The 15,515-nt window shown below is 38.9% G+C and overlaps 1 protein-coding gene across 1 annotated transcript in view; it reads right to left on the bottom strand.

The window, feature by feature from the left end:
• LOC140241597 (uncharacterized) overlaps window positions 1–13,437 on the bottom strand; it is a 49,881-nt gene extending 36,444 nt beyond the window's left edge. The window contains exons 1-6 of the mRNA XM_072321332.1: window positions 13,345–13,437; window positions 10,802–10,966; window positions 9,789–9,842; window positions 6,237–6,341; window positions 3,961–4,077; window positions 587–759 (exon numbers count right to left, since the gene is read on the bottom strand). Coding sequence (XP_072177433.1) covers window positions 587–759; window positions 3,961–4,077; window positions 6,237–6,341; window positions 9,789–9,842; window positions 10,802–10,966; window positions 13,345–13,437 — 707 coding nt within the window. The remainder of the gene's footprint in view (window positions 1–586; window positions 760–3,960; window positions 4,078–6,236; window positions 6,342–9,788; window positions 9,843–10,801; window positions 10,967–13,344) is intronic.
• Window positions 13,438–15,515: the final 2,078 nt, after the last annotated feature.

Here is a 15,515-nt window from a genome sequence, read left to right as displayed (position 1 = left end):
TGCAGACAGACAAGCGGTCAGTACTGTCGGTCATTAGTTGACTGATGCCAGGTAAAAAGTAAAGTTGGGATTTTAGGCGAAAAAAAGGACTGATCATAAAATAGCTCTAAGCCAAATTTTTGAGGAGGATCTCGCAATACATTAATACTTTGAATATACCCTATAAACGTTGCATTGAGCAGATTTTTTCTTTTTTTCCGTAAGGGAATTTTGTCATGTGATCTAGAGATGAATGCATTTTCGGGGAGTTTTCACTCAATCACAACAGAGTTGGTAAATCTGCAAAAAAAAAAGAAAAGAAAAGAAGAAGGCAATTCTGTATTTCTAAACAAGGATTGTCACATATTAACTCCCAGATTGCTTTTTAAAACATACAAGAGTCTTGCAATAATCCAAAATAAGGCTAGTTTGTATTTCCAAACAAGGTTTATCGCCTAGTAATACCTAGATTGCTTTTTACAACATATGAGAGTCTGGCAATGATCCAAAATAATGCTAGTTTGTATTTCCAAACAAGGGTTTCTGCTTCGTAACACCTCGGTTGCTTTTTACAACATGTGAGAGTCTTGCAATGATTTGTGCTTACTTGTTTTCCATGACCAAAGCGTCGACGTCCACTATCCTCCGATCATCGCCATCGAGAACATAGTTGAGCTCCTGATTGAGTCTTTCTGTCTTGGTGCGGTAGTAGTCTCTCTCGGTCACAAATTCCTGTTGCTCGTCAATCTTGGCCACCATGTCTCTTTCCAGGCTCTCAATCTGGCAAAAAAAAAAAAAAAAAAGGATTGAAAAACATATATAACAACTAGAAAAGCGCTCAGAGAATACAGACCTCTGCCAAACACATATGCTGAAAATGGCTTTATTTCCAAATGATACAGAATTCTTCCAAAATTCAGAAAAATTCCTGGATCCCGACAATGATCCAGATCATTACCAAAATTTACCGTATTCGCCGGTGATAAGGCTGCACTATTTAAACAAAAATAAAGCAGTAAAGTTGCCAGCCAGCACATGCAAATTACTATATTGTCTTTCCAACTCAGAGAATCATCTGCCTAACCGACACACATAATCATGTATCGGACTATGCAATGTGCCAATGTTTATAATGTTATTGTTAGGAAACATGGAAACATATTGTGTAGAAATAGCAAAATTTCTTATTTAACTAGAAATGTCGCTATGGCGACTGGTATGCCTCCGCCATAATGCATAGTTATCTGAATAGGTCTATAGCTAAATGCCTTGACAATGTGTGATGACAGTTTCACATAACTTGCAAAATATTAAAATGACAGGTTTGTCACACATGCATTGAATGTTCACTTTCCTTGAACTAGGTTTATTTGGATGAATGGCTATACTGTCTAATTAGAGTGCAGGTATTTGGGGATTTGTACCCAACTTTTGACACTTTTATAAGTTTAAGGAAGATGTAAAATTTAACACTTGACCTTTGACCTTTTGGCCTTTGACCTTTTGACAAGAAACTTCCCAGAGAATCTGTATTGGGTAATACATGCATACACTAAGTTTCAAGAAAAAATCCTGCTGGCATTGCATAGACAAAAGGGAAATAATGGCATTTTGATAAGTTGACCTCGACCTTTGACCCCTGACCTTTGACCCATGACCCCTAAATTAATCACTGCCAGTCAGTACATGAAGTTCCATGAAGATACCTTGAAATATTTGTGAGATATGGAGAAAAAACTGAAATTTTAACATTTTCACATGCCCTTTGACTCTTGACCTTTGACCTCATGAGCCAAAACTCTCTCTGGGGAATCTTTATTTGGTAGTTCATGTACACACCAAGTTTCAAGAAAATACCTCCAGGCATTGCAGAGATATAGGGGAAATAATGAAATTCTGAGCATTTGACCTTGACCTTTTGACCTTTGACTTTGAGCATGTGCACCCAAAAGTTGATAGGCACAACTTCGCCCCTCATACATATACATGCCAAGTTTCATTAGGATACCTCTAAAAGTTTTTTTAGATACGCTGTCCACAAAATTGATTACGGACGGACGGACGGAAGGACGGAAGGACGGACGGACGGACGGACAACCCGAAAACATAATGCCTCCGGCGACACTTCATGGCGGAGGCATAAAAAAATGCAGAAAAGTAATGAAGTTTTGATCAGCACAAAATCCCTCTATTTTTCTCCTGTTTGTCATCACCAAAGTCAGGATGCGGCTTATTCGGCATTGCGGCCTTATCGCCAGCGAATACGGTAATCATTTGTTTCTTTGTGTCAACAGGAATCTTTCAATTTCAGCCTTGTGTGACAAATTGTCAGAAGGTACTCACTAGAAATATTTACAGCTGAATCATTATAATTATTATTATTATTATGGTAGGTAAAGAGGATGGAAGGTACAGCATAAAATCTATCAACACATGTGCCCAATTGTACATCTATACTGTATGTCATGTTCAGAACAGTTCTCTGTAGAAACAGCATTCGGTCTGTAAAAAGGAAGGAGCAGCTAGCTGATGTATTTTTAGGTACAGCACACGCATGTAACAGTTTACACAGTACATTGGATGCAACAAATCTCTTTGGGATGCAAGCCTCCCTGTTCATATGGCCATCCTCAGAAACAGAATAAGTCAACAAATAAGGGGATGGTGGGTTAATTCTCTGTCCTGTATATCCCATCATCCCTATTAGAAAGCTCCCTATTATCAACTTTTCCTGAAAATTTTATCCAAATCCGTTCATAACATTTTGAGTAATTTTGTGCACACACAAACAAACAAACCAACGCTGGCAAAAACGTAACCTCCTTGGTGGAAGTATAAATGTGGGGTATGATACCTGCCGGTGGACAAACTAAGAAACACTGCTCATCATGGGCAATGTCTCCATCATATTACAACCTCACTTTCGCATCTCTTGACAACTACAGAGGCTGCAACTCTGTAATGAGCCTACTGATTTAGGCCCTTAGGATATACAGTTATATTGCAAAAGGAAAAAATGTTCTCTCAACCTGAAATACCCTCCTACTAAACTATCTCTCTGGTCTGTTTGTCTATATTCTTATCGGATCTAACCTCTCAAATCATCATCCCCATCATCAACACACAAACCATCATCCACACATGGCTGAATTGGCCAACTCGGTTCTAAGGCAATTACCCCCTGGACAATTAATTGTACCCAGACCCTTCCCCTGACCCTAACCCTAATCCTGAACCTAATCCTAACCTTAACCCAAACTCTAACCCTATACCTAATCCTAATCCTAACCCTAATCTTTACTTGAATCTTATCACTAACCAGTATTTATCGGGGGGGGGGGGGGGGGTAATTGCCCTGATATGGGCCAACACTAAAGACATGCACTCTTTATTTCTTCTGAATGTGAATGGCTTTTCTAATCCCATCATGTGACTTGAGTCACTCTCCCCTTCTAGCTGACAATGTGGTAGTGGTTGTGGCAGTCTTTTGCCATATCCGACTTCCATTGCCCCCCTCCCCCCGCCCCTAATACATGGCGAGACAGTGACAGTCGGAAGAAGACTGCAGAACGTGGGTGAAAGTGTCACCAAAGCAACAATTTGTTGACTGTGAACAATGAAAATGTTGAACATCATCAATTTATCTATCTACTGTAAAACCAGACGTTTTCGCGTGCATGAAACTGTCGCACATTTCGCAAGGAGCCAAGCTCACAAAAGTTAAAAGCACGCAAAAGTTTTTGTCTATACAATGCATTGAATGCCAGTGGCGATTCGCAAAAGTTTCATGCAGCGAATTAGGCCATCGGCTACAATTCATGAAAGTTTCATGTCACAAATGTTTCTGGTTTAGCAGTATAATATTTCATATCTATTCTAACGCTACTTGTTTCGTCATAGAATGTGTCTGTCTGACACGTACATTTCCGACTTCTGTTGTCATTCAAAAGGCTTCGAGTGTCAAAGAAGAAAAAAACTCACCTGTTCCCTGGATTTCTCCAGCTGCCGGATCAGTTCCTCCCTCTCGTGGGCAGGGAAGTGCCTGGTTCCTATGCCCTCGTCACCTATTCTCTGTCTGGCTATGCTCTCCCTCAGCAGCTGGAAGGAAGTAGTTACACCAGTTAGGGTCAAACATGGCACAATGGCTGACATCATATGTGACCACGGACAGACCGCCTACCTTAAAACCCACAAAAAGTAGCCCACAATGAATTTCCACTTTTTTACATAGTTTAAAAGAGTAAACTCTCTGCTTGAAATTGAGATATAATTTTTTTTTTTTTAGTTAGACCATGGAAACCCATTCAAAATGTGACTGAAGTAAAGAGAGAGTCAGGTGGTGCAGGTTCATTGGAAAAGGAGAAAAGAGCATTTAAAGATTAAGGCCACTCAAAGGAGCTATGCTCAAGTATCAATGAAAACATGTTCTATTTCCTAATGAAAGCAGCACTGGTCCAAAAAGATATGGTCCAGAAAAATGTCAAATATCTCAAGTTTGGTTTTGTTTGAAGCTGCCAAATTTTCACAGCAGGTAGAGATTACTCTCCAAGGTAAGACAAACTTCAAAGATTTGAGTCAGTCAACCCAAATGACACATTTTGGTCCTTTACAGAGAATCCCATTCTGTGACTTGCTGGGAAATTATTCCCCGCCTAACTACCAGTCCTTACTCAAAATGCCCCACCCCTGATACCCCCTACGAGAGGTAAAGGCGGGGGCATCGCTCCCTTCTCCCTCCTAGTGTTTATATTGCCCCGCTTTATTGGGCGCATTCGGGATCTTGCGTGTATTGTGCACGTACTTCATCCATCATCGTCACTGTACGGGTGGGTATACAACGGAGCTCATTACCCTAGGCGGAGTTCAGTCTTTTTCTCCCTCACAAGTTCAGCTCAGTCGGTGCTGAAGAGCTATCCCAAAGAATTTGTCCCCCTTTCATCTCTACCACACCGTTTCACCGTGTCAACTGGTGGCCCATATTATGCGTCAAGGACCTTGTGTGTAGTGGTCACATATCGAGTATCTATACTGTGTACCATGGCTACTACATCACTTGTGAATCATGTGTCATGTGTGAATGTTACCAGTCAGAGTGGATTTTCTTTCTGCCAGAATGACCGATTCTTATATAATGGCCACTTCAAAAGGCCAACCACAATATGAAGCAAGAGTTAGAGACAATGAAAGAGATTTTTTTTTTTTTTTTGGCCACTCATCCGATTCCATTTTATGGCAATTGGCGACTATCAGACCTTTTACATATCTTTGAAGTAAACGAGACCATTTGGCACATTCATTGCCACAGGCATTGTTTAAGCCAAATAAAATCAAAGTGGCTGCCAGCCTGTCTTAAGTAGTCACCTGTCTACAAAGGCCATCTTACTCCCTTTCGTAAATGCTATAAACAGGTTCGACAGTATTACTCCTTGCCAATCTGATATGATTCTTATAATACCATATATGATTCTTCACACCAAAACTTATCACTTACATACAACATGTACTAAACCACCAAATTTATTATTATTTTTTTTTTAAGTCAATGCCCTGGACATGAAGACCACAAGTGAAGAAGCATGGAGGATGATGGTACAATTCTCACACTTTTAATCTGCTGAAATAATACATACTATAAGAGTGGAAATTTTCACAGTGTTGAAATTTTTGCACATTTTGCGCAACCAGAAACAAGAGCGAAAATAAAAGTCAGCAAATATTCTTGCTTGTCATATATTCCAGTAGTTGATGTCTTGATTCCGCAGAATTAAAAACATGCGAAACTCTTCGTGCCCGCCTGAGCGAAAAAAAAAAATTAGTCACGTGAAGATATCCACTTTTACAGTATTCTCTATTGATCATGGAGCGAGAATCTTCTTGGCTCTTCTGCCCAACAAAAAACTTCACCCAATCACAGCAAGAACATCTTGTCAGCTGAGAACCACAAGAGCATTAACTCAAATTGGGGGGGGGGGGGGTTGAGTTACTGGTATCATGTTGTCAAGCTTAATCTCCTCTACCTAAAGGTTTCAAGTTTGAATTATTCTCATTTGCAGTAAAATGTTACAAATCAAAACCACATGGGCACTATTTTCAACCAGATATTTGAAACAATGCTTATATGTCTACCCCCCTTTGATAAATAAACTTTTCATTTCATGAAAATTGATTGTTTCGTTTTTACTTATGCTGAAAATGTTAAAATGTGATAGCGCCCTTCTGGTTCTCAGCTGACAATATATGGCAGGGTTTCCTCAGACCTTAATGTCTCCCTCAGCCTCAGACAACTTCTGCCTCAGCTCCGATAACTCCAGCTCCGCCAACCTGGTCTTCTCTCGAGAGTGACACAGGATCTGGATGAGACTCTGCACAAAAAAAAATAATAATAAAAATGATAAAACCAGATATTCCCAACATTAAATATCTTCTGATCATTATCATTGTTATCCTATGAGTAATATTTCCTACAGTGGTGAACGTATGAAGAGGTGCACATGCAATATTGTTACACCGTGTATGTAACCCTAAAGATATTTACCCATCTAACACATTATTCAATCCGATCTTCCCTCCCATGCCATGAAATGCTTAAATAACTGAATCACATCAACAATTTCAAAATTCCCTGATGGTCACACCCTGTATCTTGTTGGTATACTGAAATATTCATCTGGCAATTGGTTCCAAAATTAAGCACACACACACATACACACACAAACACATTTAGATGCACACAGATATAGCATATATCATTTTGAAAGCAGCACTAGGAGAAAAGATATTGAACAGGGATAAATGATGAAATCAAATCATCAAAGCAGCCATGCAGGGTTTAATGACATCATGAGAACTAGTATCGATTGACTAAGCTTGTTTTTCCTTTCAAAATATATAATGATTTTTGGTTCAAACCAGTACAGAGAGCACAGTATGAGACTGCTGTACATAGTACAATGCAATAGTACAATGATTCATTGTCCTGGCAGCAGAGTGTGAGCACCGGACTGTGCACAACCTAGCTGTGTGCACCAATGCAAACTTAAGCTCTTTTGATCAACTCGGCTGTCTCTCACCACGCAAATTGTGGCATCTTATGACATTTGATATTCCAAGAAGTTCAGATTTACTTTTATCATTATTATCATAATTTTGTTGCTGTTGTTATTCTGAACTTTAGAGATCTACTTCTATTTCTACAAGTGTTACTACTACTGATGATGATGATATTAATGATTATAATGATAAAAATGATACTAACTTTCATGGTTCTATTGCACAAATTGGTAATAAAACATATTATTAATATTTAAAAAATCTGGGCCCCATTGCTAGAAATTTTGTGTTTAAAGAATCTTATAGCAATTCAGAAAACACAAGTCCCCAAATCACACTCAACTTTGCATTTAGATGCAATTCTGTTGTTGAACAGTGACTGAATTTAAATTCAAATATCAAATGCATCTCTGATCAAATGCAATGTTGCATTTGACTCATAATGGTCAAGAAACTTGCCGACATTGTAGCAAAAATGGAATCGTCCCCACTGATATGCTGATATTTCATTAAGCAAACTTTATTAAATAGTGTGAAGTAAAACCTGTCACTACAACAATGGTGAAATTCATCTATTTAACGGTCAGTTTTCATCAACTGTGGATATGTGGTCCATTGATGGTAACTTACACTTTCTGCCTGTTGTTTGTGTTCAGCTATTTACTTGACAGCTTACTTCATACGATGACTTCACTGAGTTAACACCAAATCATACCATGTAACTAGCTCATTGACACTGGTTCACATCAAATTAAGTCAATTCTGGCAAACTTTTTACTAGCAGCTCTACAGTACAAAGTCTTATATGAGTAAGCTTCCAGACAAGAAACAAGAAGTATTTCAAGCCTCTACAAATAGATCAGGAGCAGATTAGGCTAGCAGGTGAATGTGACTAGCCTTTTTCCTTTCTGGTTTAGATTTTGGTTCTCCTTTATTTATCTATTTTTTTTTTAAATGCTTCAGTAAGCTTCACAAGGAACTAGAAATCTGGTTTCTAACGTTGTAGTCATGGTCATTGCTCACGGTGTAGTTTTCGTTCTGTTGAGTGTTCTAGGTGGGCTTTTGGTTTTGGTTTGGGTTCTGTTTGAATGCCTTTTCTCCAGGGTCAGTGAGTGAGAACAAAAAGAGTCTCCTCAGGCATCAACATATCAGTTGTCACCTGTGACTGGTGATCACTTGCATTTAACAAAGACAGACAGGCACGTGCAAATGTCATGGGATGATAAGCATTGGTCCCTTTACTTATCAACCCATTGAGGACAGACTAGTTTTGCTATAACATGCATTTCCCACAGCCACCTGCCGGAGTATTCTTGGGACTCGTCTTCAACAGGTTACACAAGAAACAAAAACCCTTGCCTGAAATCTTGGTTCACTTTCTGCAGTTCACAACAATTGTGTGTGTGTGTGTGTGTGTGTGTGTGTGTGTGTGTGTTTGTATGTTCAATGCAAGTTATAATTTACTAGTACTATGTTCTGCTACTATGGGGTTATGGCATACAATGTGATACAAAAATTCCAAAAAGATATACACAGTAGCTGGCTTTAAGAGGAAAAAGATTCTTCAAATAAACCTAAGAGACATGGAAATCACATTCCCTGAACGCTAAATACTCAGGACTGCCAAAACACATAAGCAATAATAACCACTAAAAACGTTACAATGAAGACGTTCTCCATTAGCATATATAAATCATAATGTATCTCACTGGCAGTAGTTCACATGTCTGAACCCCAATCTATGCAATCTTAGAATGAGCTTAGACTATGCAGTGTAGAACAGTTTATTTTGTGGCTGCAAAGATCAATCTACGGCTAAGTATGTGTGCAAATATGCACTGAAAATATGCAAACATAAATTGGTGTGTGGCACATAGCAGGTAGGTATGAAGTTAGCAATGATATAGTGAACATAACAATAGAACCCTCTTGTTAAACAGTTTCCACAAGCACATAAAATGAAAGAATTAGCAAAACAGAGTGCATATAATTGTGCCCACTCTTACATGGACATGCAGATTCACTGTATATCAAAGAAACCTGATTCAAAGTAACTTATGTTGAAATCTATAATAAACTAACAGACATTGAAATGGTTCATCTATTGAATCTTTCATACCTGTCCGATGGCATATATGTTCAATCTAACTTTTACTAGATTCATTCCTCTTTACTTTTCTTGAGCTGTGTTAGCATAATTTCTTACTGAGACTTATTCACCTTACTAACTTTGGATTACACAACTGCCCAAGTATTGTCACGTATCCAGAGAGAGGGGAAGTGCTCAACTTTTAAAAAAAAAAAAAGAAAAAAAAAGTTTTGTTCCATGTGGAACAAAGGATATTTATGTAAATGCAGAGCTTCAGGGGACAGGGCTAACAGAGCACAAAACCGTTATACCACAAGGGAAACATGACTCAGGACAATGTGGTACTCTGGTCTCAATCATGGGATTGCAAATAGAGCTAACTGAGACTACATACATTGTATGACCCCTGAACTTCTCTGCTTATCTGTACTGGTTGTCATCATCATCATCATCACCACCACCACCACCACCACCACCACCACCACCACCATCATCATCATCATCATCATCATCATCATCATCATCATCATCATCATCATCATCATCATCATCATCATAATCAAGTCTTTTTACAACATGGTGATGCAACAATATTTCAAAGAAATTGTGTCACAATATGCCCAGATAATGACTGATTACAAGCACGGAACCCGATGAATACCAGACTTACGTGGTTTCTCCTCTCTGCTATTGGATCTCCGTCATGCAGGGAAAGACCAAGCGCCTGTGGATAGAGCAATGACACAAAACACATGGTTTCTTTCCAGGTTATTCTCCCAGCTGTAAATTCAATTGTAGGGGCTATGACAGCTGCACACTGTAGCGGGGAAATCAGCTTTAACAAGTACGGCCATCTACGAGATAGTGTATTTCGAATCCTGACATGAACTGTATGCTCATTGATGGCGTGGCTTTTGAATTGTGCATCATGCTCTACCTTTATAGTATTAACATTCCATTGCACAATAGGACCAGAAATTGAAACAATCTGGTCGAGGTGACTGGTAAACTGCCAATTTGAACATGTATTTAAGAAAATCATATTTTTCACGAGACAAGTTATCAAGGAGGAACGGCCATCAGTGCATATCTAAATATACTCAGGTGATGAGGAAAAAATGTCTATATTTTCACTTGAACAAACAGTCTCCCTCATAGAATAAAAAACAAATATGAGCAGAGCTCTCAAGAAAGGTATGGTTATAGGAACATTTCATGTCTTACCTATACAATGCCTAGAACTGGTCATGTCAATTTCAATTTCAATCTATTTCTGCATTTGTTGTTGTTGTCGGGAATACAATGTACAAATGAAAATACAATAACACAGATTTTTGTTAAATTACATTTTCTATGGAGAGCAAGTGTTCAAAAAAATCAATAAGTCATTCAAAGGAAGAATATAGTAAATTGCTGCTCATTCACTTTCATGGCATACTCCACATTGCAGGGGCTGTCACAATAAACATACAGCTGTATGTAATGATGTTTGATGAAATGATAGCCCTTTCCTGAAAGAACGACTAAAAATTATTCTCCAAGGATTTATTCGAAACAAATAAAGGGGGTAAAAGATTGGGAAAGAGAAAGGGGGTTCCATTTCCAAATTCCTTTGTCATTCTTCCTCTTTGAATGCCACTGAGATTGCATTGGCTAGAAGTGCCTGCTAAATCAAGCACTCACCCTTTCGCGCTCCTCATACTTCCGGCGCTGGGCGTGGAATTTCTCTCTGAGCTGTTCTGCCATCAACTTGTAGGCATCCTTCTCCTGCCTAACGTTATCAAGCTCCTTGGCAAGCACGAGGAGGGCTTCTGACTTGGCCTGCAGCTTGCGCTTGCAAATGTTGAACTGGGTCAGGAAAAACAAATCATTTGTGAGATTCAGAACATGGGAGAGTTTGGGCAAATGAAAAGAGGATGGGGGAGGGGGACAACAAGGAGGATGAAAGAGAAAGAAAGGAGACAGACATAAACATAACACAAAGAAAAATGATAGTCTAAGTCAACAAACACAGAATAGTACCTAGATTGAATTTGATGAGAAGAGCTGTAAACATGAAGTGCATTTTGTAACGATGCAGTACATCAGTAAATGTATGTCTGCTCACAGCCTGGAGCTGAAAAAAAAACCAACAAAACAAACTGTTGTATAGTTACACTTGAATATAACCTTTTATTCATCTATGTGGGAAAGAAAACACCATCTGTCATAACTGACAGCTTGTCAACTTGTTTGAATTTACACCAGAGGAGGTTCTTCACATGGTTGTAAAGAAGATGAGAAAGAAGAGAAAGCATACACTTTTCAAGGGAATGATTTGTACATTACGACTTACGTGTACAATATGCTTTCTATGACCTTTCTGTTGATGCACCAAAATGACCACAAGAGGTTAATTTTAACGTTAGCTTTTATAACCAAATTACTCATTCAAGACAAGCATTGTTTCACATTGCATGGCAAAAATAACACAGTAAAATAAAATACAGTGTATATCTAAAATTTACAATGACAATGTAAGATGTACACTTTTGTACAACACATGGAGCCAGCAGAGTATGATTAGAATTTAACTATAAAATGAACTTAATATTCAGAATAATCGTACAATGGAACTATAGTTTTCTAACTAGTCCAGATTAAAATTTCTACCTTCTCTGCATTAAAAGAAAAAAATGGCATTGAAAAATGCCATTCTTGCTAAGGGCCAACGAGGGCCTGCACACATTCACGCTAGCTGTCCAGACCACAGTATGCAGTACAGGCAGCTCGACATACTAACACTACAAAAAATAGGTTAGATCGCAGAAATTTGTATCCATATCACAACATCGCTGTTCGCTAGCTGTAAGTCGTACATACATAAGCCATGCTCTAATTGGCCGAGGGACAATTCCTGTTGGAAGAACAATATATGTACATCGCATGTGATAGGCTAACCGATTCATTTGTTAAAGAGCCATTACAACTGTAACGATGGATTGGTAGTTGTGTCTTTTGCAATGAAAATTTCACTCAATTCTTGGATATATTTCAAACACCTGGTGAAGGCAACACATTCTTGAAACGCTGATTTTTTTTTTTTTTTTTTTTTTATACAAGTTTAGATTTGTCCATCATAGGGCTGTGAATTAGATGCAATCAAGAAGGTACCCTCACCCAATTCTCCATATAGAGACAGTGGTTAAGAACTTCACTGCGCTACATATGTACAGCGACTGGGCTGTGTATAGTTAACCTGATGGGTGCTAATTACATTGTATGTAAATAAAGCAGCAGCTTCGTACTACCTCTGTACTTGTCCTCTCTCAGTTTCTACATACAAATAAAAATTTAGACCAGTAATTGGCAATATCGTCCTGTAGGCCTACACGAAAACTCCCGAGTCCATCCTGGTAATGTAGGTAAGGGTTTGGGTTTGATATGGCATGGCATTAAGAAACTGCATGCATTAAAGGGACTGTACAGTACTGGTCGAGGTGGGGATTCATGCTTTGAACATTCCCAAGTGAGATAATGAAAAGCCTCTTCTTATGAAATATGAAAAAGCATGTAATTTTAAGAAGGATTCAATGTTTATTTGATGAAAATTGGTTTTCAAATGGCCGAGATATCCCCAAAAGTGCTAATAATTAAAAGGCGACATGCCACAACTTTATTAGGATCTCTGTTTCACCTTGTTTTTGGACATCTCAGCCATTTCAAAACCGATTTTCATCAAATAAACTTTTGATACCCCTGAGTCCGAGAACTGCATGCTCTTTAAAGCTTTGACATCTCATAGATCTAGAAACTAACCACCTAACTGGTTAGAGTGTAGCGACAGAGTGGTTTCTGAAATATCTCGCAAAACGTTAAAACTAAAAGCTAAATCCTCACCTCGACCATAACTGTACACACCCTTTGAATTTAGCGCCGGTAAGCCTTGTTGTATTAAAGTGTACAACTATACAGTACGGTACGTAGCCGTAGACTGCAGTGTAGGGGTAGCACTAACGTGTTAGATCTAGGTCCTGGATAGGGTCATCGCTGTAGAAACTACGTCGTCGTTCAAAAAGTAAACACAAACGCAGAAACCAGCACATGGGATTAATGCATAATTCCCAGCTGTAGGCTGTGCTGTGCCTGTGAAACCCACTCCTGCACGAACATAAAAATGTAAGAATTACTTTAGTTGGTCACTTGCTACGTGGCATGACAGAAATACAGGATAATCAGATACAAACCTCTCCGCATAATTGCTGCCAGTCTTGGTGGCTCCGAAACTGGGAATTTTGATCAGGCTTTCGCCTTTTTCCCCCAGCCCCGAACGCTGCCATCGCATCACGTCGTGCCAGTTACAAGTGTTTTACACACGACTAGACTGTGTGACCCCAGATAAGATGTACGCATGATGCGCATACGACCGTTCGACTCGCGACATCCCACGAGCGAGAGTAAAGTCGAGTCGTCGCGATCGCGAGTCGAAGCGTCGACGTACTGGTACATGTATGTCTCTCGTATATACTCCACTGTGTCAAATCGGGACGTCAATGATGCTTTCAATTTCAATTTATTTCACAACTCATTCACATCACATGTCACATAAACCCCTCATTTGGACATGTACATTATTTTATACATAATTACAAAATTGAACCAGGTTTACTTGAGCATGGAGCTGGGACCTCCACCCGCCGACCCACCTCCTCACTCAGTCACTGGATTATATAACGGTGAATGCAGCAATAGCGGAACGCATCCATGGCATCAGTGACTTTGAGGAAAATCACACAATCCTTTCAGAATTATGTGATTTCTTGAAGAAGAAAAAAATGGGCAGCGATTGCTAGATGGGAAGACTGCTACAGTTTGTGATGTCACATACGAAGAACAGTAAAAAAAATATATTTCTAAAAATCAAATAATTTTCCTCTTTTCTAGCATAGTAACAGCTAGAGCACTTATCTTGCTTCTTTTAGGGAGAATGATACCCTGAACACAATGTCAGTTAAAGTCGAAGAAATGTGTATAGGCCTTACTTTTCATAAAAATGAAGTTTTGTGGAATTCTCTCTATATTTTCTTTTATACCTGCCGTTGTGGCATCACACACTGTTATAGAGCAGTCTTCTCATCCTGCGATGGCGGCACTGAAACGTTACAAATTCATAAAAAGTTTTTAGTCTGATTTTTCTCTCCTTTCCGCACTGATGTGTTCTACTTAAAACTGCCACATTCACTCAATCCATTTGGATGCACTTGTCGTTCAAGTTTTCATTAATAGAGAGCTGAAAATATTACTAACAGAACAATGGATGTTGCTTTTATAGCTGCTCATACAGGAAAGAAAGAAGCCGTGTGTATAGTTTGTTTGTTTGTTTGTTTTTTTTTTTTGTTGTTTGGTGTTTTTTTTTTTTGTAATAAACAGAGATATATATCGGCCACAGCCATGCATGACACACAGTGGATGAATACGTTGTGTAGAGCCTACTGAAAAATGATAAAGTGATGACGTTAAATTGCCCAAAATTGACAGGCCTACGGATTGGCAACTATAAAACCCTTTATTTACCAACATCAGTGTATAGGCCTATTTATGTGCTGTAAGTTGCACCCCAATTATAATTTGATGCGGTGGGTATACCTCTTCATTTAATCTTTATTTTACAAAGAGAGAATGATAACAAATATCAAACGTAATCCATTATTATGAAATAAAGTTCAAGAGATGTAGTCCAACTGGCTATATTATTCAAAGCTGCTTGTTCGTTTGTTTCATTTTTCCATCTGAGAATAATATGGCTGGATAGCCCATATTCCATATGCATGGTTTTCCATGGGGTCCAGTTTGATGTGAGGCGAGGCCACCGAGTTATATAATGCACCCTGCTCTTTGCGATGAAGCGCGATCTTTCCCCTGCATGAGTTGTGTCTCTCTCACACATGGGGCCTTTTTATCACAATTTTATGTCCTATCCGATCGAGGGTCAGAATATTTTTGCCTCTTAAGAGGACGGTATGATACACACAATATTGCTCAGCTGTATAGATAGACCCAGGAATCGAACCCCGAGTCCTTTGGATTTGGAGGCATTTTTATTGCAGTCGTATGACTTTGCAGGACACAACTAGCCATTTGGTCTTCTTTCTCACATACAGACTTACTTTTTCCTCTTTCAAGAATAAATTGTAATCTTTTGGATGTCTGCTGCTATCTACGCTTTCGCCAAAAGAGTCAAAGACATGAATGTCTGTCTTATTCCTGTTCTCACGTCCCTTCATTTCCTTGCTTTTCTCCTTTCAGACGCTACAATCACTTTTTTTCCCCTCCACAACCATTATCTGTTTCTCTTGATACGCTTCTGTCGAAGATCGCTGTCTCTGTTGTGCATTTTCGTTTGCTATTTTGTCTTCTA

The sequence above is a fragment of the Diadema setosum genome, chromosome 18, assembly GCF_964275005.1.
Source record: "Diadema setosum chromosome 18, eeDiaSeto1, whole genome shotgun sequence".
In the NCBI taxonomy this organism is placed as follows: Eukaryota; Metazoa; Echinodermata; class Echinoidea; order Diadematoida; family Diadematidae; genus Diadema; species Diadema setosum.
Note: the sequence above shows the minus strand (reverse complement) of the source record. Positions and strands in the feature narration are given on the sequence as shown.